The 25,880-nt window shown below is 34.2% G+C and overlaps 1 protein-coding gene across 1 annotated transcript in view; it reads left to right on the forward strand.

Annotated features, from left to right (window-relative positions):
* LOC110458512 (titin-like) overlaps positions 1–25,880 on the forward strand; it is a 483,136-nt gene that overhangs the window by 452,998 nt on the left and 4,258 nt on the right. Inside the window, exons 264-281 of the mRNA XM_021510245.1 lie at positions 367–564; positions 3,253–3,351; positions 3,738–3,938; positions 4,320–4,433; positions 6,337–6,537; positions 7,577–7,923; positions 8,178–8,371; positions 8,844–10,941; positions 12,479–12,626; positions 13,341–13,673; positions 14,742–14,914; positions 15,811–15,970; positions 17,344–17,406; positions 20,391–20,487; positions 20,884–21,090; positions 22,082–22,423; positions 23,315–23,467; positions 24,074–24,197. Coding sequence (XP_021365920.1) covers positions 367–564; positions 3,253–3,351; positions 3,738–3,938; positions 4,320–4,433; positions 6,337–6,537; positions 7,577–7,923; positions 8,178–8,371; positions 8,844–10,941; positions 12,479–12,626; positions 13,341–13,673; positions 14,742–14,914; positions 15,811–15,970; positions 17,344–17,406; positions 20,391–20,487; positions 20,884–21,090; positions 22,082–22,423; positions 23,315–23,467; positions 24,074–24,197 — 5,252 coding nt within the window. The remainder of the gene's footprint in view (positions 1–366; positions 565–3,252; positions 3,352–3,737; positions 3,939–4,319; positions 4,434–6,336; positions 6,538–7,576; positions 7,924–8,177; positions 8,372–8,843; positions 10,942–12,478; positions 12,627–13,340; positions 13,674–14,741; positions 14,915–15,810; positions 15,971–17,343; positions 17,407–20,390; positions 20,488–20,883; positions 21,091–22,081; positions 22,424–23,314; positions 23,468–24,073; positions 24,198–25,880) is intronic.

A 25,880-nucleotide genomic window follows, 5' to 3' on the forward strand; every position in this document is an offset into this window, starting at 1 on the left:
ATAATTTAAATGAAGAGCTAGATGACTTCACTCGGGCAAATATTTTTCGAAACAGGATTTGACAATCGTATCATGATGTAAATGATCTCCGACACTTTGTGAGACAGGATCTCGTAAAAAAATTGATATTTTAGAATAAATTTTGTATATGATACAAAATCATCTCAAATTACGTGTTTGCTGTTTACTGTTAGTATGCACTTGCTAAATTTTTTCATTGTACAGTTGCATTTATATTCATGTTAATGACACAAGTACGACAGGTTATGTACAAACGGATTATATATGTCTTGATTTAATCTCTACAACAAAGTGAAAATGAAAAAAATACTACAAGGAAATAATATTTTTTACATTTTGTTTTAGATGCAATAGATGCCTCAGCGTCCTGGTACAAAGATGGCCGTCTGCTGACGTCCGGCTTTCTGGCTAAGCAATCATTTGATGGACGCCTGGCTCGTTTGGTGTTGACCCGTGTCGCCTCCAAAGACAGTGGGAAATATCAGTGTACTGTGACGAACACTGGTGGAGAGGCGAAAACAACTGCTTCACTGACAGTGTCTAGTAAGTACGAGAGAGTTGGAGGGGGGAAGATGGGGGAGAAGAGGGGGTGAGGTCGGGGGTGAGGTCGGGGTGGGGGAGGTAAGTTCACAAGAGACCAAGACATAATAGCTTCACTGAAAGTGTCTAGTCAGTACTTAGAGAGGCAGGGAGGGGATAAGGTCAGAAACACTGGAGGAAGGCTAAGCGATCTGCTTCACTGACATTGTCTTGTCAGTATATAGAGGGGGCAGGAGAGGGCATGACCCATGTGACTGGATTAGGGAGGGGGGGGGGTGCTCAGCAAAACCAATGCAAAATTGATTTGTCAGTCTTTTTTCCATAATCAGACCACCAGGCTGTTATATATTGAAACGGCTATTATTAAATTCTAAATAACAAGTTCTTTAGATTATATAAACATATATATGACCATGATCCTGCTTTGTACATATGTACATTGTGTAAAAGTGTTAACATACAAATTACTTTAGATTAATTCTTGTTTATATTTAAGATTATAACACTTCCAATTCAATAATACAGACCATAGTCAACTTAAATTTACATTCAATAAACTTCGGTACTTCACCAACACAATTACACTTGCCTATATGTTAGAAAACCATACTGTAGCTCTCACAAATACACTTAGGTTGTAACATGAATGAGTTGAAATGTTATAAAAGCTTAATTTCCTCCTTATCAAAGGCCGGAGTAATTGTATACATACTTATACAAGTAAAGGTACTCATTAGGGACTCGATAGAGCCTGGCTGGTGTCCATGACCCATTGTGCTGGGTTTTTATAGCTGTCAGCCCAGAGTATACTGCTTGGACTCCGGAAATGAACTCTTTCATTATATGCTCAAACTTTCCTAACCACAACATGCTTAAGATTTTTCCTATCTGGAAACTTGTGGACATTGACACTTTGTGCGTGAAAAGACTCGTGTTTTATTCGGCAGAAGGACTTATTTGTGATTATGATATCTTAAGTCTTTTGTTTGGGATTATGTAAACCATGCTGTTCATTGACAGATGAATGCAGTTCATTGACAAATGAATGCTGCTCATTCATAGATGAACCCTGTTTTTTTCTGGTCCGCACCTTAATATAACTGTGTATAATTATATAATGCGTGGATTTGTGTACATAATATAACACGAAGCAGACAACACATAATCTTTATTGTAAGACGTGTGAAAAACTTGAGGATAAGTGTTGATTCAATTTCTCTGTGGTGTAGTTCTTAGCGTGTTAAGTGGATGTCTGGATTACTGGTGGTGGTATTTTGTTAAACTTATGGACTACAAAAATTTCAATAAGAAGGATAATTATCAGGGGATTTTAATGATATATATATACAAGATTTTGGTAAGTCATTAAATAAGGACTTATTTGTGAAGCATGAAAGTAATTTTTAATTAAAAAAATCTATAATTGCACAAAATTATTTTCAATGTGGAAAAAAATGTGTTAGTACCCCAAATATGTATGTACATTTCAAGATTTCTGCTGCTTAATTTTCAAAACTTATTCGCCACAGTCTATTCCTGCTGTGATTTTCCCATCTTGTTTTTGTTCACTTTAATTGAATTGTAGTACAGTTTAAACACATTAGATTACTTGATATTCTATGTAGAATCAATTTCAAATTCCTTTTTACACTAAATTTTATTTATATTAGTTTAATTATGTGACGGTTTCTTAATTCATTTCTTGTAAAGTTTACACAAAATTCATGAATGCCTTACAGATAATAGTCTAGTGGTCTATATCAATTAAACTTTCATCATACATAACTTCATGTCAGGGCCAATGAGTAATCGTGTTTATCTATGCCTGTTTATTTGAAGTGGCCATTTCCTTCTTAACCTATATGTATTTTAACATTGAGGCGATGTCTCCGAAATTTAACTTTAATAACAATCACTGTTTTTCTGGGAGGTAGAAAACAGAAATTGATGCATATATTGTCAAAATAAATGTTAATGTATGAAATGTATGTAGATTGACTGATTGAGATGTAAAATCAATATAATTCATTCAAATTAAAAGCCAAAATTAATTGTGTAAAATTTTAATTTTAGATTTATTGTACTGATGGTATGTCACTGTAGATTGTTCACGAACAAAAGTATCTGTTTTCCTTCTTTTGTCCTTTTTCTTAATTTTTTTTTTTTTTTATTTTGTATATAAACTTTATCCATTTTACAACAGTTATGAAACAAATTATTACAACTTAGATTAATAAATCTTGTTGGTCTGGATGTTAGTCCATGGGAGTTCTTAATGTGGGAGGAAACCCTTGTACCCAGAGAAAACCCATAATATGTTTTCACATCTGATCGGACAATCAAACCGCGGCCGCCTCAGCGAAAGGCGAGTGTGTTATACACTGCCCCACCCACCACCCAGTAGTGTCTTTCGGAAGGTGTTTTTCTAACTGTTCTTTAGTTTATTTAATATCTATAAAAATAGATATTAAAACCATCTTTAGCATCATTTTAAGACAGCATATAGAAGTTCGACAAAAGGGGTGAATCCGACCACGCTAGCTCAGCAGGATTAAAACACTGTCAAACACTTTAGATTTTAACAAACTTTAGCTGATACAAAATTTTCAGGACAAATTGGATAGCTATGTTAAGTAAAAATACCATGGAAGTTCATTTGAATTCTAATACAAGTTGTTCTGTGCTTTGTAGCTGCGGGAACTCGTGCCATTCCGCCCAAATTTGTGAACCCTCTATCCAACCAATCACTGAGGGTCGGGGATAAGCTGGTCCTGGAAGCTAAAGTTACAGGTAAGGGCAGACAACTCAGTAATGAAATAACTACTTAATTGTGAGTTTAGTTAATCATATGATAAAAATATGATAATTTATTTTTATGGTAATTTTATTTATAAATCTTTATTTCTCATGGTTAAGTTCTTTATTTGACAACAAAACATTATTTTAACTATGAACTTGACTCAAATTTATATCCAGTTGACCTTGACTCAATTGTTTATACAAGTGACCTTCACCCAAATGTATATATTTAAGCGACCTTAACCCGAATGTGTAGCCAAGTGGCCTTGACCCAAATGTATATCCAAGTGACCTTTACCGAAATGCATATCCCAGTGCCCTTGACCCCTATGTATTTCTGAGTGACCTTAACCCTTATGTATTTCTATTGTCCCCAGGTTATCCACGCCCAACAGTGCACTGGTACAAGGAGAAAGAGGAGCTCACGTCCACAGAGGCGAGCACAATGGAATTTAAGGGATCTACCGTTCGACTCGTCATGCCACATGTTAAGGATACTGACAGTGCCACCTACAAATGTGTGGCTGAAAATGAGGCTGGGAAAGACCAGATCAAGGCGAAGATCACCATAACATCATGTAAGCATCCAATCTTTAACTCATTCACCCCTACATATTTAAACTGGACTTACCCAGTCTTTGTTTTGGTAAGGTTCAAATGTGACTTTAGGGGTAAAAAATTTAATTAGGCTATTTACACTCATACATGTACTAGTTTTCATTTCAACTTGACCTAAACATATTTGACAAAGAGTATTTTGTGAAAAACAAAATTATCATTTACAAAATTGATGTCAATAATTTACTCAGATTCTTTCTAAAGCGATGAATTTATTATTGGAAATAATCATTACCATAAACACACAAAATATTAAACAGCAGCTTATTTTAGCATGAACTGCAACTTGTCTTTCATATTTCTGTAATAGTTTCTGTTATAAACATGTCTTGTTTCTATAGCGACAAAAGACCAATCAACAGACGATTTCCGAGAACCTCCAACATTCGTGAGGGAGTTACACGACATGGAGGTCGACAATGGAGACCGGGTGGAGCTTTCCGTGGAGGTCAAAGGTAAGTTTCTCTAAATTTAAATCTGCACGTTACACATTTACCATGTTTTTGTGAAATAAAAGCTCTTCAATAACATTCATCTCATCATTCATTAAGTTATAACTTGAATACAAGTCACCACTTTTTGCATCATTATACATTTTATAACTAAATCTACCAAGATTATGTAGTTTGAAACTTGCAAAAAAAAAAATTACTGTCCTGATTTTTAAATATTTCGCCCTGTTTTCATCAAAACATGGTAAATAGCAATTCGAAGTTTTTGTGTTTTCTGCTGTGTTGGAAAGTAGCTGAAATGCCGAGTTTTTGTTTACTAATGAGTAGAAACACTGTTCTGTATGTATTGCAAATACATATATATATATAACATATATGTGTGTAAGACTGCCATGTATTTCTAGAGATGTTTTCAATCATATCAGAGAAAAATATTGTAATTAATAATATTATTTAAATGATTTGAAACTCGGGTTTTGTGAAAAAAATGCATGTTTTATTTCCTGAAAACTGAAAATGGCTGAAAGAATATAAATTAGCTACTGTTAATATTTTCTTTTGAGTTTTTTCTTGAAATTTAGAATTTGTTCATTTTATGCAAACTTCGTAACGCAGATCTCTCTGTGTATTACAGGTCTGCATGTAGGGAACTGAGTTATCTCCCTTTGACCTCCATATATTTTTGTGAATTTTTGAAAATGTAAATTGCTGTATAATGTTATGTTACAGGTGATAAGAGTTTTATTTTACTTTGCATGTTTGAAATGTCTGCCAATTAATTTGTATGATATTATAAACATCTTTATTTTCAAATGAATCAATTTTTTGCCACATTTGCTGAAACAGTTTTTCTGCATAAAAGTAAATCCTATGAAAATTACCACATCAAATCACAACAAATACAATAGTCAATAATAAACAAGTTCAATTTATCAGTTATAGTCCGTTTCATTAAAGTCAGGGTATGGTAAGAATGCCAGATGCCAAATCATATATATAATCTTTATCAAAAAGATTTTAATTTATTTTATTTTAAAAAATAAAATTAAAAAATTATGATGCTGCAAATTTGCCAATACAATGTATTAGTTTTGGTACTAAGGGTATTTAATAGACATCTATAATAAATTTTAATAAATTACTAAGCATTCGTTATATCTTTAATGACATTATTCCGAATCTAATTTTTCACTGACTTACAAAATATATGAAGGGTTGCAAGGCATTTGCATTCACTAAAAATTTCACCTTTGTCTAACCCTCATATCAAATTTGACTTAAAACCAGAAGATGATTATATTTTTTTCAGTCAATGACCTCATTCAATTGTGAAATCTCAGTGGGATATATTTTTTTTTATCTAAACAATACTTAAAATAATTCATATTTTTGTCAAAGTGATAATGTTAATGTCATAGATTATACTGCTCAATACAATAAATAATTTATCTTTAGAAAAAGATATGACAAAGGGAAACTGCTGATTTCGAAAACCTGAATTGTGGGCGAAAAGTCATGTCTACCTCAAAAATAGGAAGATATGCCATTTATAAGTTGAAGAAATAATCTCTTGGATGATACAAATAATATCTTATGTCACTTGGATGATGAAAATAATCTGAGTCATTTGGAGGATAAAAATGATATCTTAAGTCATTTGGATGATTAAGATAATCTCTAAGTCATATGGATGATAAAATTAATGTCCATGTTGTTTGGATGATGAAGATAAACTTTAAGTTGTTTGGATGATGAAGATATTCTTTAACATACAGATGACAAAAATAATAATCTCTAGCTTGTCCTTGCTGAAACATTAAAATCCAACGGAATGTGATCCTGTATTAAGGGTTATATAATCTCTTATCTGTGTCTTTGTTATGCATGTTTCTTGCCTCATTTTCAGGCATGTCACCTATGGACGTTTTATGGTTGCATGAAAATAAGGAAATTTCCACCAATGATCCGTTCGCCAAAGTCATATCGCATGGTAACGTTCACGAACTACACATCTCAGAAGTCATTAGCACAGATGCTGGACAGTACATGTGCAAAGTACAGGGCGAGGCAGGTCGTGCCGAGACTTACTGTCAGCTTTGTGTGGCAGGTAATGTATGCGGAGATGGCATGACCATTGGCATGGAAGGCATGACCTTCAGGGTTAGTTCTTGTCCGTACAGTTTCAGGACCTAACAGACAAGAGTAACTCTAGCATGGACAGCATGGAAAAATGATGGAGAAATCTTTCCTGTACAGTTTCAGGGCCTTCACCTTATGTGTACAGAAAGATGAATCCTGGAATGGCAACTACATCCAATAATTTCTCTGAAAAATTCCCACAATCCTTTGAGGCTGAAAATATAATTTTTGTTTCAAATAAAAATTTCTCCAATTAGTGTTTACCCTTATCTAGGTAATTTCTGGACAAAAATCGAAATATCTCAAATTTAACAAAACTGATCTTGTCTTCCTTCAATATGAATGGATTTGGTTGCTACAATTCCATTTCTGATGCATGTCATTAATGCATGTAGTTGGGGTTCAAAGGTCAAAATTCTTATTTGGAGTGTCATGAGGTCTCTGAGATTAACAAAGCTGTCACTTTGTAGTCTTGCAGAAAACACAAGAAATGAAGCTTTGACTTTTTAACACCACTTGAAAATTATATTTCTCATCTGAATCTAATGTTTCTTATTTTTGAAAAAAAAAAAAAAAATCATAAATATTTGGAGTTTAAATATAAATACCTGGTATTGGTCTAAATTTAACTCAATAGCTTTCTATGCTTTATCAAATTTTGAATTAATTCTGAAACAAAAATGATGAGAAATAGAATATTCAACTCCTCCTACAAAATCTAAGAATCCATTATAATTAGTTCTTTTTTCTCTTTTTCTCTTTCGCAGAATCTGACCGTTCCCAGTCTCACCTCCAAAAGAAAACAAGATCTACCTAGCAAACACATCCTTTTCTTTTTCTGTCTTTTTAGTTCTTTTGTTTCTTTCTTATTTTAAGTTTCTCTTTCTCTCTCTTTTTGAAAACATTCCATATAATGTTATTTCAGTTTGGTTGATTTCCATTTCTTCCTTTTATTTTCAACCTTTTTATTTTTTTGTAAATTTTGAATCCCAATCCATTTTATACAGAGCGTAGAATAGACAATCAATTACAAGTGGAGCAAGTAAACAATACAAGGAACGTTTCCAGTGAACATGTGAACAACACTTTTGAACATGTGAATGACAAAAATTTGAACAATAAAAGTGAACAAATTACAAACAAAACAGATGACAATTCAATCGACAAGGACCAGAGCGACGTGTTCCACGATAACAAGGATTTAAGACCACCAGCATTTGTCTTACGACCAAGAACAGCATTTGTAAGTGTTGGGAATAGTGCAATATTTCTGTGTAGGACATCTGGAGTACCGCCACCTAGTGTTGAGTGGAGTAGGGAAGGGGAGATCATCTCAAATCAAGGCAGATATAAGGTATGTATTTATTGAATTTATCTAACATTTTTTTTTTTATGAAGAGATATGAAGATTTGTTAACCTGAAGCATGTCATATTAATCCCAAGGGCTTATGTTTCAAACACATTCTTGATGCAGGTTTTAATTCATGAAAGGAATGGAAAAAAAACACTCACTACCATCTTTGTTTCAATGCATTGGAGGGATTCTTTACAAGATATTTTAAGCTAGGTCCACTCTAAGTTACTAATGATATTGTCTTGCTATTAAGATTAAAAATGGAGACGACATCACACTAGAAGTGAAGGGTGTGTCGGAGTCTGATGTGGGAACGTACACCTGTACCCTGAAGAATCCTGTCGGTACAGCATCCACGGACACCAGACTTGTACTTAGTACACACGACATACCTGGACACACCCGCACCCAGGGTCGGAATCTTCACAGTCCTGTGCTGAAAAAAACGTTAGTTTGTTTCAATCAGAATCACAAGTTGAAAAATTCTTCTGTAAAATTAAGATATATAATCACTGTTATGTGCTAAGAAAAATCATATTGACCAGTGCAATTATTAATTGCAATCTTGCATTTTTTTTTATTTTTTATTTTTTTTTAAATATTAGCATATTAGAAATATGATAATCAGTACTGTTTTGAAAATCATGAATAGTTATTAAATATAATAATTGGAGATGAATATTACATGACTGACACTGTGCTGAAAACTCTTCAATCTTATAGAGTACAGAACAAATTGTAGTTCTGTCTCAAAAAAAATATATGAACTACACCCTTTATTGGGCCCCATCCATTGGCGTTGAGAAACATCCTTTATGGAGCCCAATCCATTGGTAAAGGATACTGATGCCATTTATGATAAAAAAAAATCTTTTTTTTTTTGGTCACATTAAATATCAATTTGTATTATTCATTTTAGATCTCATCTAGAAAGTGCCAAATCTTCCTCAGTGACCAAGAGGGAAACAAAACCGGAGTTTTCCAGCGTAAGATTACGCAAAACTGTTAAACCTGAAACTAAATTATTGGAAAAGACAATACAAAAAGTGCCCGACAGCAAAACAGTGCCAGTTTATTCCTCAAAACAAACAAAAAACACTGACGATAAATCAAGTTTGTTACAACAGCAAAGACATTTGGAAGAACCTCCAATTTTATCAAAACAGCACAGGAAATTGGAAGAATCACCATTTTCTTTAGAAAGGGATAAAAAAATTGAAGAATCAATTTTACCAAAACAGCATGAAAATTTAGAAAAATCACCTCTTATATCAAAACAGCACAGACGTTTAGAAGAATCACCGAATTCATTAAAACAGCATAAGAAATCAGAAGAATCACAATTTTCATCTAAACAGCACGGACAATCGGGCAGTTCATCAGGATCCGATAGTTCTGACCTTGGCACTACAAGGGGGATAAAAGCAGGTGCTTCCCTCGGCAGGCTAAAATATATAAACTCTAGCCCCAAAGGGCCTCCTCGTGTTAGGGGAGTGTCCCCTAAGGTGCCTCTTGACACAAGGGGTAACTCTCCTGCCAATCCTAAAAAAACCGGAGTCAATCAAATTGACTTCAGAAACGTGTTGAAGGCTCGAACAGGACACCAAGTGCCGCAAACTGTTAAAGAGCCAATCACTCGTAGTGTCACTAAGCCAACCCAAAGCCCAATCACAAAAAGTATTGCAAATTTGAAAAGTCCAGTTATGTCAAACGGTACTACAAGTGTGACAAAGTCAATGCCAGACCGGAAGGTGTCCAAGGGAAAGGTTTCCAATTATATAACGGCTTTGGAAAAACCTGTCGTTTCACAAACTGTAAAGGAAAACGTTGAGCCAGTGAAAGTCAAATTTACACCTGGAAAGGTAAACGAGTCAATTTCATCAAAATTTATGCCAGTTCTTACAGAGAAAACAACGAAATCAAAATTCACATCTGACAATACAGATGAACCAATGAAATCAAAGTTCACATCTGACAATACAGATGAACCAATGAAATCAAAGTTCACATCTGACAATACAGATGAACCAATGAAATCAAAGTTCACACCAACTAAATTGGACGAACCAATAAAAAACTCAACGTTTAAAAATTTTGAGAGGCCAGTCACGAATGAATCAATCAAAAGTGAGATGAAAAATACTGTTAGAAAAGACACTTCGTCTCCAGCCTTGAAAATTCCGCCACCTGTAGCTCCGAAAACAAAACGCGAAGAGAGAATCAACAAAACCCTGGAAGAGATTAACGTAATAGGTCAGTCGCTCCTAAAAATGCCTGGAGGACCAACTATGAAGGAACTTCAAGCGATGGTGGATGACGAGGAAAGTGCTTCTGTGACAACGGAGGATAGCTTTGCTGACTCTGAATCCTCGTATCCAAGCAACACCACCCCATCCTGGGTGAAAGAGCATTTTGACAGCCCAAGTGTACGAAACACCCCCTCTAGTGGGTTCTCCAGTCTAAGGAGCAATAACTCCAGTGAAAATCTTTTAGAATCGTTTCCATCAGGAAGTGATGACTCTACTGTACAATCTGAAACTAACGACAGCGGAATCGTACGTGCTACTCCAGCGGTGCCCTACACACCTATCACACTAAGAAATCCGAGCAAGAAATCGAGGAACATGACCGCTACAGCAAGTCAAGAGTCTGACAAGTCAGAATCTTCACAAAAGTCAGACTCTGACAGTGTTAAGATGACAAAATTAGAATTTGAAGGTCCTGTGTCAACAACAGTTGAAAAAACAACACCAACTGTCGTTATAAATGGTGTACGTTCAAGAAGAATGTCTTCAGAATCCGATAAGAATAAAAGAACACCGTCTAGTCCTGAACATAAAGAGGTGCGACTCGTGAGAAGTCGCAGCATCGACAAAGTTAATAACCAACTTCCATCGTTTTTATCGACGCTGGAAGATATTTCCATCCCAGAGGGACGGTGTGTGATATTTGAATGTCAAGTTACTGGAATCCCAAGACCTGAAGTCTCATGGTTCATGAACAACAACAAAATAAAGGTAGGTGAATGAAGATTGTGATCATAGGAATTCAAAAGTTGTCTCAACCAATCAGATTTCAGGATTCCTATGCAAGGCATATTGCATGCTGGGAAACTTTCGCTGGAGTTTCATTTTTCGCCTTTTTTGCTCTTCTTCTAATGAGGGCAAATTCATCATTTAAGAGAGCTTAAGAAAACAACACAATATTCATTGTAATTAAATGTGAAGGGCGAATATTGATATTATTGTAGTTGGGTGAAAGTTTGACAGGGCGAAAAATTCCTGGTATAGTAATACAGTAATAATTTCTGTTATGCAATCCAGATAGATATTTTTTGTCTGTAAGAAGTTTCAACTCTGTACAGCCGGGATGGAATTGTTGGTTCAGCTATATATATACATGTATAGTTACTATAACACAAACCATAGTCAGCTGACTGCTTGGCTGACAAGCGGCTACCTGTCTTGCGTGGCCTGTTCCCATGCTTGACTGATCAGAGATCTCTATCTTTCTGTCATTAAACATTCATTTACTCAATTTAGATCGCTTTGTTAGATTAGATTATAATGTTTGTGTTCGATGAATTTATGGTCTCCGAAATTGAAAGGAAGTAATGTACACGTACAGTAGTATTTAATTCAGCATTGTACCCATGTCCTGTTTTTGAATGAAACCGACAAGTTAGCTTAGAAATATTGAATAAGTTACACAAATAATATATACCTTTTTTCTTTCAAATATACCTATAGTTATATGAATATAATACTCTAATGTTGCTTGTCATATGATACATTTTTTGTACCATATGGCTCTAATATGTAGAAAAATTCAGGAAAAGAAACTGCATCGTTAAGCTGAGCAGGCTTTCAACAACAGGCTACAGACTGACAATGTTTCATTCTCACATATATTAAATACATGAAGCATGGTTAGCTTTTATCAAACCACTTAATCAAATTTCTCAATCTAACTTCTCATTTTCTTTCCTTAAAAGGATTATGCTTAAATTTAATCATCTTGCAAAAACTATAATCATTTTAATCCCATTATAGAAGTTATGAAATTTTACTTGAAATGAATAACATGAATGGAAATGTTATTTACATTTGTAAACCAATTTCAAGCTAACAGAGCTTTAAATATACGAGACCAGTCCAATTACAGTGGTGACTTGGCCATCTGTTACTCTGTTAGTGAAATCGACAGAATAACTTTGGGAGGTATATATGTATCTGACAGTGGTAGAGGTTTCAAGGCTTTGACAGACACAGAGATAATGATTGCCCAACAGTACAGATATAAACATTGGGAAGCTGTTTCAGTGTCAGTCGTTGAGTCACAGAAGTACCACACTAATGAAGATACCGAAACGTGAATTAACAAAATAGGTTATTTTTCGTTCCAGTGATACAGTACAGTGTCAAAATGTAATTTCAAAATTTGAGAACGTGACAATTTTTGGCTTCGAGGGCTTCAGATCTCACAACGTTTGATTCAAGATTTTTTAACACCCATTTTTCCAAGCAACTGGAGTGCCTTTCTTTGCGGTTTCAGCCCTCCAAGTTTTTCCAAATGACGTATGTTGAAGATACTGCCAGACTGGTGATAAAAGGGGCGTATCCCGAAGACGACGGAGAGTACCTGTGTGTTGCATCTAACGTTGTTGGCGCAGAACGCCAATCCTGTGTCCTCTGCGTCAAAGGTACCGTATCTTATATTTCCACAGAACAGCCTCAATTTTCAAATGAAACCTATATAAAGACTTAGGGTTATATGTGTTTATAACACACGGGAATCATTGGTTATATTTATACTGTATACGTAGTGCCTTTTAAATTAGCATGAACAATATCATAAACATCAACACTGCTATAATTGGAATGTTAACAGGAATGTTTACAGGATTTTTTTTCAGGAATGTTTACAGGAATGTTTACAGAAATGTTTACAGGAATGTTTTCGGAATATTAAGTACTTGTACTTTTGAATTCTGTTATCATAGTAAAACTTTAAGATATTCAGTTTTTTAAATGTAATATTAAGAACTGACATCTTTTTCATTGAACTTTTTAGACTGAGACTAAAACCTCATTATACTGCCCTCCTTTGTTCAGACAAATTTTGGCATTATAAAGGGGTTTAATTGGGAGATACATATAATGGAATTATTTAAAAAAAAAAAAAAGAAGGATAGGTTGAAATATTTTGGAAGTAATCAAGTTAGCGAATAGACCAAGGGGCATTACATGAAATATTTATTGTATTTTGTTTTTATTTATTTATTTTTTAAAGGTAGGTTTTTGTTAGGATAGCAATGCTGTAAGAAGGGTATAACTATATGTTAAATTCTATGAATACAGATTTTTTTTTGTGAGTGAAAAGACATATTGTTATGATGTGTACATTATTTTCACAGACTGCCTAGCCACATCAACAGAAGAAGATGATACAGAAACAAACGGTCATCAGGCCCCGCACATCCACGAGATCTCACCGCCAAATCTCACAGTCCTGCGTGGAAAGAAAGCGCAGGTACAGGTCTCATTTACGGCTGAGCCACGCCCAAACATCACCTGGCTACAGAACAAGGTCAAGGTCGAAACAGGCGACAGGTACACCATCAACACAACCGAACACTTTAGTCGCCTCGTCATTTATGACGTGACCTTGGGCGATGGGGGAATCTATGACATTGATGTGGAAAATGACGTCGGCAGAGATACCGGATCCATGGCTATCACAGTAGAAGGTATGTCATACACCGCCTCTTCAGAGTGTCTGGTTAATTTATAAAGAGTGGGCCTCTTCAAAGCTGTCCTATTTATTAGTAATAATGGGCCTCTTCAAAGCTGTCCTATTTATTAGTAATAATGGGCCTCTTCAGAGCTGTTAATAGGATTGATAACCTATTCAGGGATGTCTAATTAATCAAATAGAGATGGCCTATGAAAGGGCTATATGCCCCCCCCCCCCTACAGATCCAATGGAATATCATGTCACACAGATGTTTTCTAGTTTCGTAATTGATTTATTAAACTATTGTTTTTACAATTTGAAAAATTTGTATTGTTAGCTTAAATTTTTTTGACAATGTTTGGTGAAAGATGTTAAAGAGGCTTTAACCTTTTTTGAAGTTTTTTAATAAAATGTCATTTTATTCTAGGCAGGCAATTTTCAATGAAAGAAAGTTCAAAGGGGTTGTCATTTGTAAAAAAAATAATCTTAACTGACATTGCTGGCCCCATGCAGTTTCATGAACGCTCCTTAAGCTAAGGAGCTCCCTAGCTTAAAATGCATAATGCTTTTCCTATGAAGATATTTAAGTTAAGGAGCTCCTTAGCTTAAGGAATGTTCATAGCCTGGATAAGTATGGGTTTTAAATCAGTTCAATCAATGTAATCTATTTGCATTGTTTGTGATGGTATCTGCGACAAAACACCATCTTAATCATATTTACAATTTCAAATATTTTCAAGTTTCAAACTACAATGTATCTGATTTTCATTATCTTTTCTATCTGATTGTAATTATTGAGTCTTTTTTTGTTTTAAAGATTTGACTAGCTGTGTGCAGTAGGTCGTTAGTATAGGGTCCCCACATGTAGGTGGTCTGTCATAAAAATATCATACACCTCAATTTTTACTGTTTGGAGAAACTGTGTATACACACACTGTTAGCCCAGATTACCTATTGTAAAGATAGTGGCTGCTGACTTTTATAGCTTTTCATCAATATCTGACAGAGTTATGGCCCCTCATGGATAGGAATAGCTAACATTACTATCAAAATTCTTTACGATCCTTGCTTTATACTCTAGATGTACCGGACCCTCCGATAGGGAAGCCATACGCCTCAGAGATCGCACTTACCTATGTGATTCTGTCCTGGTCTGGCCCGGCATTTGACGGAGGCAGCCTCATTTCCAGCTACAAAGTGGAATACTGTGAGGCGGAATACGAAGAGTGGTCTACCCTTACTGATAAATGCCATGTAAGTAATATTGGTCTGTCATGTTCATATTACAACTTTGGTTATAACTTGTTACAAATTTTAACTCATTCACTCCTGAAGACACATTTGAACTCTTCCAATTCAAAGGTTGGAATAGTTCATTATGAAATGTTTGGGGTGAGTGAGTTAAGGATGTTAAAATCTAAGATTAATTAAGTTCATCAATAAATATCGTTTTTGTTACATCAATGATATTTTCTACCATAACCGCTCCTGTTTATCCATTCCAAGTACATCCAGTAAAATATCAAGCATTTCATATCTATTTTGTAATTTCCTATATACAGTCAAAACCTTGTTATACTGCCACCATTTGCCCAGAGAGATTTTGGCATTATAAAGAGGTTTGGTGATAAGATGAGGGAAATATATAAAGGAATTCTAAAGAAAACAAGAAAAATGGACCCTGAAATAAGTTTGCGGTAAGCAAGGTGGCAAATGAGATCAGGGGCATTATATCAAGGTTATTGTACCATATTTAACGTAATGAGGGCACTTTGCATGGGGGGGGGGTTACAGTCAGGTACATGATTGGGCCTGTGTTGACATGGCAGTGTTAGTGCATGTTCTGGTATTTTGACTATTTTCCTCCCAATTCAGAGACATGAAGGTCAGTCATTTCTTTCCCCATTTATACAGCGGGATGTAATTCTGAAGGATCGCATTGGTCACTATATATGTGATAATGGTCCCTGGCAGCTTAATTTTAATTCCTTCAAACGATACAGAACCATGCCACATTAAATTGGGGAAAAATCTGGAAATTTGATGCTGAGCCATCAAATTGTTTTAAAAGGTAAAACCAGATATCTTTATTATGTAAAATGCAGTATTCAGTTGACCTCTATTTGACCTTTCCCTTTGACCAATTACAGAGCACTTCATACCATGCATCAAATCTGTCACAACATACACCGTATTTTTTCCGTGTGAGTGCTGAAAACAAGCATGGCATGAGCAAACATAGCGAGACGTCTGACGTCGTGGTTACGAAGGATCGTCGAGTTTCCGAACGTCTGTCCATCGAGTCCGATGGTAAGTATCTTATTTCAAGATCATTTTAATCTTTCAAGGTCACCTTGTATAAAATGACCTCCCAGGTGTAATGTAGCACCCTAACACATTCTGTCTGTTGTATGTGTTGCTTTGTATTGTTATCATCATCTGTAGTGACACCTGGGGATATATTCATCAACTAAGGGTAGATAACTCAACAAAATAAATCCTCATCCCCCATGTTTTGGTGGTTCAACTGCATGACATGACAATCTTAGAATAAATATTCAGTTAACATGCATGCTGCAGCATTTGAGAAATAGAATTGGCAGATATGTATTTTTTTTATAAAATCAGTACCACTAGTTTACCCCATGTATTCTTGCAAATGTATTGAATTCAAGTATGTAGCATCTGATGTATATTGCACCTTTGAACCCTCATACTTGCCATTCTTTGAATTACATATCATTGGTGAAGAAACAGTCCAACAAAATTTTTAAATTTTTAAAAATTACTTCCATCAAATGTGTATTTATTTGGCATTCTGACACTACAATTTATACCACTGTTTAAGAATTCTTATGCTATTAATCAATAATTAACTGAATTTGAATTTTAGAAAATAGATTTTAATGAATTTCACTGATTGCAAAATAGGATGTCAAGCTCCGTGATAGGACATACTTGGCAAGTGTGAATTAACCTACCCCCTAGTGAACCCTGCTTCATAGATTTACTGAAAACATTGCATCATGATCATCAGTGTAACTATTATTAACGTATGAAATACTAATAATATTTGGACAGTATATACATGTATAATGTAAGTGTATTTGATACTAACGAGACCTGTAAAGTACTTTCTGCTTAGATTCTGTCTAATATATTTGTAATTTTAGCATGAGCAAATCTTCGACTTCAGATAAAGTCAAGAGTCTTCCAGAATCACTATATACAGATGAGAAGGACAACTCCAAACTCAAATCCTACAAATTACATTTATAAATAAATTTCCGATTCACATCAAATATTTGGATTTACCAGTATAATATTAGGTCGAAGTAGGAGCTGATTTTTTCATAGGATATATAAAAAATGAAATAATTGTGGTTTTAAGTGTATATTAATAAAAGAGTATTAAGCTTACTGCCATGGCAACAGGAAGTGTGATTGGGGATTGGTTGATAACTCTTACATCACATGTCATTATTACTGGGTGCAAAGCATCATGGGAAATGGCCATCAGGCACGCTTTTGATATGAGGTTTTTTCTGGACACTCTAATTATCACCATGGAAGCTACATTCTGGACAGACTGTGAGAGAAAACTCAGTGGTGGGGCCGCAGTGTAGAAGTCTGTAATCTGTGATGTTCCGATCTTGTAGTCTTATTTGACATTAAATTTTCAGACGTTTTTCTGTCGTCAACTTCGACAGCCTCTGTTTCACCGTTCACTCCCCTCTCTCCACAAGGTAATGTCGCTGAGATTCACACATGTGCATCATCGTGTGGCATGTTGCCATAGTAACTACTTTATATACAACTCTGCATGCTCTCTGTAACCCATATTCACATTTACATAGTGAAACCTTGTTAATCTATCGTATATTTGTAACAAAAAAGAATCAGTCCGTCTTAACAGATTTTTGAGATTAGTTATCTACGTTAAAACCATGATATAATGCCATAATAGTTAATTGACCATTTTGCTTACCGCCAATATAATGCCTCCCATTTATCACCGACATATTTCAAGGTCCTCTTCTCCTTTTTCCCTGCTGATTCCTTTACATGTTTGATCAATATATGACCAAACCCCTTTATAATGATGCAATGCTAAAGGTGGCAGTATAACAGGACTCTGATTTACATATTTAGTTCTTAGGACCTACATTCATCTAGAAAATGAGTTTTTTCGGGATTATTTAACAATTTAGATCAACAAGGTTTCACTAAACATCCAAGTCTTTCTTGTTGTAGTCAACGAATGCAAGGGAGACCACTCTAAACAGTTTTAAATTGAAATTCATTTAATTCTTTTTGAATTATAATAATGATATATTTAACTCAATCTTCCCTGAAATTTCATAATGGACTTTTCCAACCTTTGCAATGGAAGAGTTCTAATGTGTCTTCAGGGATGAATGAGTTAATGGATTTAAAATGTCCAGTGATTTATTGACTTCAACAAGACCTGACATTATCTCAGCTGAAGTACACTTCAATTTTTCATTTTCATTAAAACAGAATGTTTGTAATGAATAGAAATCTTGAAACATACTTATGATGAGAGCAATTGTTTCATATATCATTTCACTGCTATGTATTTTTTTATTTCTTGGTATTAACAATTTCTTTGAAATTGCTCTTTTATACATCAGTTACAAATACTGACAACTTCCAGTTCCTAATATGACTGACCAATGAGCAGGCCTTATTCAACTGCTCTGCGAGCCTATATTACGCATGGCTACAGCATGCTCGTATTACTAAAATAACAAGCTCATTTGATCAGGCAAAAGTAGAGCAATGTTTTTTTGTCAATTTTATTTTATGATGAGCAAAAGTTTTATCATCTTTTGAAAAAATATTTCACGTTTTTATTTTTTTTATTTCTTGGTATTAACAATTTCTTTGAAATAATGCTCTTTTATACAATTTTATTTTATGATGAGCAAAAGTTTTATCATCTTTTGAAAAAATATTTCACGTTCCAGTGCGGAAATAATCAATGATGATAAAAAAAATATATGTTTATGGATAAAGTATTCCCCTGACCAGATTCCGTGAAAGATATTATTATACCCCTCCTTTATAGAAGTGTGTCTGATTGGATGATGTTGATCACATGACCGGGCAATAAAACATCATGTTGCCCTCACACACTCGAGTCTCCCAAATCATAGTTCCCTTATTCGGAAAAATGGGCAGGAGCCACGAAAATCAAGTTGCAAATGCCTGAAGCAGACGACAACAATGAGGTGTCAACCTTATCATCTTTACTATGGGAGTATTGTTATATTTCAGCATCATAAGATATTCATTAGCCCTGTGGTAAGGAAACACAATTATATGTGTCCCCTCGATTAATCATGTTTAACTTTAGCTCACTCTTGTGAAACAGGATTAACCTCAGAGAAACAAATTATCATGTTTCCCTACCATAAGAGTAATAAGTGTATAGTATTCGCTTTGATCCAGAACCTATACCCTTTCTCCGTCCCCGCAAAAAACTTTCCACAGTGGAACCAAAAACCTTATCCCATTTTATCCAAAGGACTTAAGTCAAGTCCAGAGCTATAAATGACCATTTTAAAATACTTATAAAGATTGATATATATTCAAGACTTAACAATTTTGTAAGGATTAATATGTCGCTCTACCCCCTATTCCCAAAGTAGCATGCCCCAATACTGTGGATGGGTTAGTCCATTGGTGTGTACGAGGGATAACAGAACTAATGGTGGTTGTTTATAAACTTTTTATATTGATTTAAACTTCTATTTCATTCTATGGTGGATAAGTGTTAAATGGTGAATTTCTTTTGTATAAACTATTTTGCATGTGTTTTTAAGAGTTATACCTTTATTTTATATAATGAGTTTTGTCGAAATTTAAATTTTAAAAAATTCAATAAACGGACAGTTTTAATGAAATCATGTTAAATAAATAATTATGATGATGATGGTGAGACTCCGTAAGAAAGTATTTGGAAAAACTGTGTTTATAATAATTATTTTGAATAGTTATAATTTCATAGACAAGTTAATTTAAGTTTAGTGTACATTAATGTTATATGTATAGTTCTATTCAATTTCTAAAAAAAAAAAGTTTTTTTTTTTTGATTTTTTACTTTTCTGAAAGTGATTGGTTGGAAACAAAAAATTCAAATTTTTTATTTCAGGAGATTTTATCATTTTGGTAATGCACTGTATTTATAAAATTATACAATTACTCCCTCCACAAACTATATTATTGTCTTCCGATGTTTTATGCCAACATGTAACGGCTACAAAGCATATATGTTGAAACCTTTAATACAAGGACCAATGTTATTCCTGCCTATAAAACTGCAACCATTTTGGCTCAATTCCAAACTATATCTTAAGCATATTTCTTCCTAACTTGATAAAAGAAAAATACCAAAATTAGAAATTTAGCAGAAACAGGATTTCATTTATTAATTTTTCCAGGTCATTTCTTTATGACAGAATAAAGAAAATAATGAAGAGTGGATTTGAACACTTTGATAAAATGTCCTGACCAAAATTAGCAAGAAAAACCCAAACAGAACCCCAGTCATATGTCACCTCTCATCAACCGAAAAAAATGTTTATTTTGGGGTCAGATCTTAATTTTGTAGGAAATATAATGTTACCTATGACTTTTGACCTAATAACATAAATAATTTAAGCAAAGAATGACCTCTGAACTTTGACATGTTTTTCGTTAACAGAGGAGGAACCTGAAATCCCATTCAGTCCCCGATTAGTGTCGGTTCAGATGGATGTTAAATTTGAAGATCAGTACGAACTCCATAACGAGGTCGGAAAGTAAGTAAACTCTGTAAATGGTTCAGTTAGAGAGAAGGTAGAAAAATTCACATGATTTTAATGATCCTTGCATTGCCAATTTTTTTTAAATATTAATTGAGGTTACTCTATGTATGAAAAAGAAGTAGAATTCTCCAGTAAGGAAGGGATCTGTAAATTCCATAACTACATTTTGTCTACAATTTTTCTATGTTAATTATATATTGTATAAACTTTGGAATAAAATTGAATTATGCAGTTATTTCATTTGAATATAGCTCCTGGGTTAAAACAATGGGGAAGAATTTTGAAATATATTTTCATTCCTAAATCAAAATGCTCATTGATATATTCACTAACAAATAAACATATTAGAGAGTTTTAAGATTAAATATTGTAATTTTGTGTCATTTTTAGAGGAAAATTTGGCAACGTTCACCTCTGTGTGGAAAAGGATGACAAAGATAAGAAGAAATGGGCGGCGAAGGTCATCAAATGTCGCGGAAAGGACAAAGCTGCAGTACAGCGGGAGATTGAGATAATGAACCAGTTAGTTCACCCGAAGCTGTTAATGTTACGTGATGCCTTTGAGACAACAAGAAAAATGGTCCTCATAATGGAATAGTAAGTGAAAAATGATGTAGCAGAATCGGTATCTCCTAATAAGGGCAAAGAGTAGAGTTCGATTCATCTCGAAATCTTGGTCGAATCCAGATCCCAATAACTAGAATAGTGACAATGAAACAACCATGCAAGGCGGGCTTATTATCAGGCAAGGCAGGCTTATTACCAGGCAAGGCAGGCTTATTATCAGGCAAGGCAGGCTTATTACCAGGCAAGGCAGGCTTATTATCAGGCAAGGCAGGCTTATTACCAGGCAAGGCAGGCTTATTATCAGGCAAGGCAGGCTTATTACCAGGCAAGGCAGGCTTATTATCAGGCAAGGCAGGCTTATTACCAGGCAAGGCAGGCTTATTATCAGGCAAGGCAGGCTTATTACCAGGCAAGGCAGGCTTATTATCAGGCAAGGCAGGCTTATTACCAGGCAAGGCAGGCTTATTATCAGGCAAGGGGGGCTTATTACCAGGCAAGGCAGGCTTATTATCAGGCAAGGGGGCTTAAATAATATTACCAGGCAAGGCAAGCTTATTACCAGGCAAGGCAGGCTTATTACCAGGCAGGGGGGCTTATTACCAGGCATGGGGGCTTATTACCAGGCATGGGTCTATTGCTGGATAAATAATGTATTTTTCTGCAGCAGTAACGGATTTCACTAAGGCATTATACATTTATTAACAATGCATACTTGTTGCCCATCTGATACTTAGTTACAGATATCAGCTATTTAAGATGTTTCATGAAATTTAACACACCCCCCCCCCCCCCCCCCCNTTCCAGGAGCAAGCCTGTTAATTTTTAGTCTCCACCAAAACTAAAAGTGTTATGCACTATTTATCTCTGTTTACAACTCTGTCTGGTTATCATCCATTTAGTTCGTCTCTCTGTGTCGTAAATTGAAATAAATATTAGTATTAAGTCAGTCATTATATATACTTATTTTAATTGTCAATTATAAGTCAATATTAAAATGGACATAATAAAATTAAATTTTCAGTGTGGGCGGTGGAGAACTGTTTGAGCGAGTTGTTGACGAAGATTTTGACCTGACAGAGCGTGACTGTGTGCACTTCCTGCGCCAGATCTGCGAAGGAGTGGACTACATGCATGGCAAGTCCATCGTCCACCTCGACCTGAAGCCAGAGAATATCCTTTGTGTGAGAAAGGACAGCAACCTGATCAAAATCATAGACTTTGGCCTCGCTCAATTCCACAAACCCGGTGAAAGTCTCCGTGCCATTTCAGGCACACCCGAGTTCATCGCCCCAGAAGTTGTTAATTATGAGGAGATTGGATTCCAAACTGATATATGGAGCATCGGAGTTATCTGTTATGTATTGTAAGTTTGCTACAAACATTATAATTCCCTGTACAGCCAAATAATATTACCAAGTTTTGTTTTTGTTTCAAAATAATTTGTAATCTCATTTTGTCTCTCTAAAAAAAAAATAACTGCATTGTGTACTTCCAAATTTTTTAATTTTTAATTTTACCATCTAATAAACTTGAGGTTTCTCTTGTGAAACCAATTTCTATTATAAATACTTACCACAGTCAATAGGCATTATAATGACTGTGGTAACGTATTTTGAAATAGAAAGGAATTGTTTCTACAACTTATCCAAGCATAAGGACCTAGTTAGCCTTACTTTGGTAATCTCAGGTAAATTGTCTGTCTATACATGTAGATAAGGAAATGAAGACATGTTCTTTACTGTTTAATTGAAAACTCGGTAATTTAAACTAAGATGTGCGACACTTAATACCTTAATTTGCCTCAGACACTAACATATTGTAAATTATGTCAGATGTAAAAATATCCAAATGTATTTCACACACCAATTACAGATTTATTTCGGACACTAGAAATACAGGATTTGCTCTAGACACCAGAGCATCTAGACTTATTTCAGACACCAAATATCAAGACTTTTTTCAAGCACTGAAGTATCCAGAATTTTTTAAGACACCAAAGTTTCATGACCTTTTTACAGACACCCAAAAGTATCCAGAATCTTTTTAGACTGGCGGTTATGATACAGACTCATATTTCCAACTCCAAAATATAGATTTACTTCACACAGCCAAAAAACCGTTTCTTTTAGTGTTACTATATATAAATATATTTCCTTTGTAATATTTAAATTTATTTGAATTTCCATAAATTTGTAGTAGTCTATAGTCCTCTGGCAAATGCTTTACACTGTTATCTCCCTTGTCTGTGTTTCAGGCTATCTGGATTGTCTCCCTTTATGGGTGATACTGATGCTGAAACGCTATCGAATGTAACTGCAGGTGATTTTGATTTTGATGATGAAGCATTCGAAGACATCTCATTCCATGCCAGGAATTTTATTGAGAGATCACTCGACCAGAACAGAAAGTAAGAAATATTGTAAAAAACAATTTTGGATCATTTGAAATTTTTCATCATGATTTTTTTTTTAAATTAAATTCTACAAAAATTAACTCAAGAATATACCAGGTATATTCGTTTTTAGCACCAATAATATTTCCGTTCAAATTACTTTCCATAGCAATAGTGAAATTAATTTTTAAATTATTTCAAAAACTTGTAAATTAAAGTGTTATTCCATCTTTGTTAAGTAATATGATGTGAAATATATTTTATTGCATCAAAATTGATTGCTACATATACGTGGATTGGTTAGAAGATTGAGTATATACTTCCAATAGACAATAAAAGTCGATTCAAATGAGTGATAAGCAATTAAAACAGCAGAACTCTTAGAATTAAATCAACCATTCAGTCAGCGGAAAAATAGTAAAATAATCATGATTTTCTAAAGGGAGGTATAGTTCCTTAAAAAGATTTTTATTTCAGAAGGAAACTTTAAGTTAGATATTGGTGTTCGTGTTATAATGAAACAAAAAAATATAAGTTTTATTAAATGAATGAGCATGTGAGATTGTTTTGAAATAGTTCCACAAAAGTAAGTTCATATTTACATTTTTTTTTTTTTTTTAGAAATCGACCCAATGCGAAAGACTGTCTCAATCACAAATGGCTTGTGAAAGAACAAAACAGTGCCAAAAAGCTTCGCCAAAGTTTGCGTAACCTGAAACAGTTCATGGCGCGACGGAAATGGCAGGTAAGCATGTCACATGACACTAGAAACTGAGCAAGTGTATCCTCTATTGTATTGTAAATGTCCTTTATGTAAATAGAAAAAAGAAATTCTACAAAACAAATTTGCTCCAGTTTTGCAAGTATGAAAATTAGAACTGCAGTCATGATTTTTTCACTGTCAGATATCCGGAAATCTCACTGTTGTTACTTTTAAAAAGAAATGGAATTTCTTTTAAGTGAATCATCATGTTTCTTTAATTTTTATTAAGGATTCTTATGATTTTTAATAAAAAAAAAATAAAAAAAAAGGAATTGAGTGAGAATTTCCAGTTTCTATCATACACACATACCGTTTTTTAAATTTTATTTTTATTTTAAATTGGCGATGACACTGCACTGGACATTTACAGAAATGTAATCACTTGCAATACTTAACAATACACAAACTTCTCTTTCAGTACCGTATTTGATATAACAAGCACCCAATCACTTATAAGTGCCCCCAACCTTGGGTTGGTCCGTGTATCCCACTTCTTCACCACAAATCATCTACTTACTTGAAAAAAATATATTATCACAGAAATATTTTTTAGAATTTTTAGATAGTCTTTTGATATTCCTAATTTTCCCTTATCACTAACTGCCCAGGGCACTAATTAAGTCAATAATGGTATATAGATTCACAGCATCTTAACATTGTAATACAGTATATAATATAGAAATATGTATATGGTTCAAGCAACATGAAACTCTGTGGCCAGACAAACTATTTTGCTGATATAAACCCTTTGCTCGTATAGCTGAACTTGAGTCAGTAAAAACTGTTCACATGGTTTCAATACCTACAAAAAATAACAATGATTTTGACAATTTGTTTACGAAAATTTAAATGGTTCCAAAAATATTTCAAAATTTATTTTAAACAATTTTTCTTTTCTTAGAGAATTTAGGAAGTTTCAGTAATCTGTATTATCATTCTAATTTTCCTGTATTGCAAGACTCTGGGGCATTAATTAAAGCAAATATGGTACACAGTAAAAGTTTCATGCTATCAAATGAATGGTATAATCTTAGTGTACAGATGTAACCTGCATTTTTTCTGTTGTATGCGAATAGTCTGACATGTCCGATTCAGACTAGGTAAGTGTGTTTGCGTGAGCTAGCTTGATATCAAAACTGGAGAGAGGAAAAAAGCTTAAAACTTGCAGAGCCATGGGCACTGGATATCAAAGATCTATCAACGTTATCGGGAATATAGTGCCAACTGTTTAGAAACAGTCTGTACACGTCGACAGGGAACAAAGTGAGAGGAAGAATTAAACAAATTTTGTCAATTTATTATTTTTCTAAATTCTGTAATTCTCACTAACTCATAGCCAACAAAATTCATGGCATAAATACACAGATAAACAAAATGAGCAAAAGAATGAAACAAAGTTTTTCAAATAATTTTTGTAAAATGCTTTCTCATCAACTTATAGACAACAAAATTCATGGCATACATACAGAGAAATTTCCCAGTTTTTCACAATAATATCTGGGTCCGTATTCATGAAACCGTTCTCATGCTCAAGCATGTATTTTGTACTCACACCAACTTTCTTGAAACTCACTTAAATCATGTCAAATGATCAAAAAGTCAAGTAGAAACATTGAAAACAGTATCCTCCTTTTAGTCTTTTCATTTTTTTTCTTCAAATTATCG

Source organism: Mizuhopecten yessoensis, unplaced genomic scaffold (assembly GCF_002113885.1).
Source record: "Mizuhopecten yessoensis strain PY_sf001 unplaced genomic scaffold, ASM211388v2 scaffold9639, whole genome shotgun sequence".
NCBI classification, from domain to species: domain Eukaryota; kingdom Metazoa; phylum Mollusca; class Bivalvia; order Pectinida; family Pectinidae; genus Mizuhopecten; species Mizuhopecten yessoensis.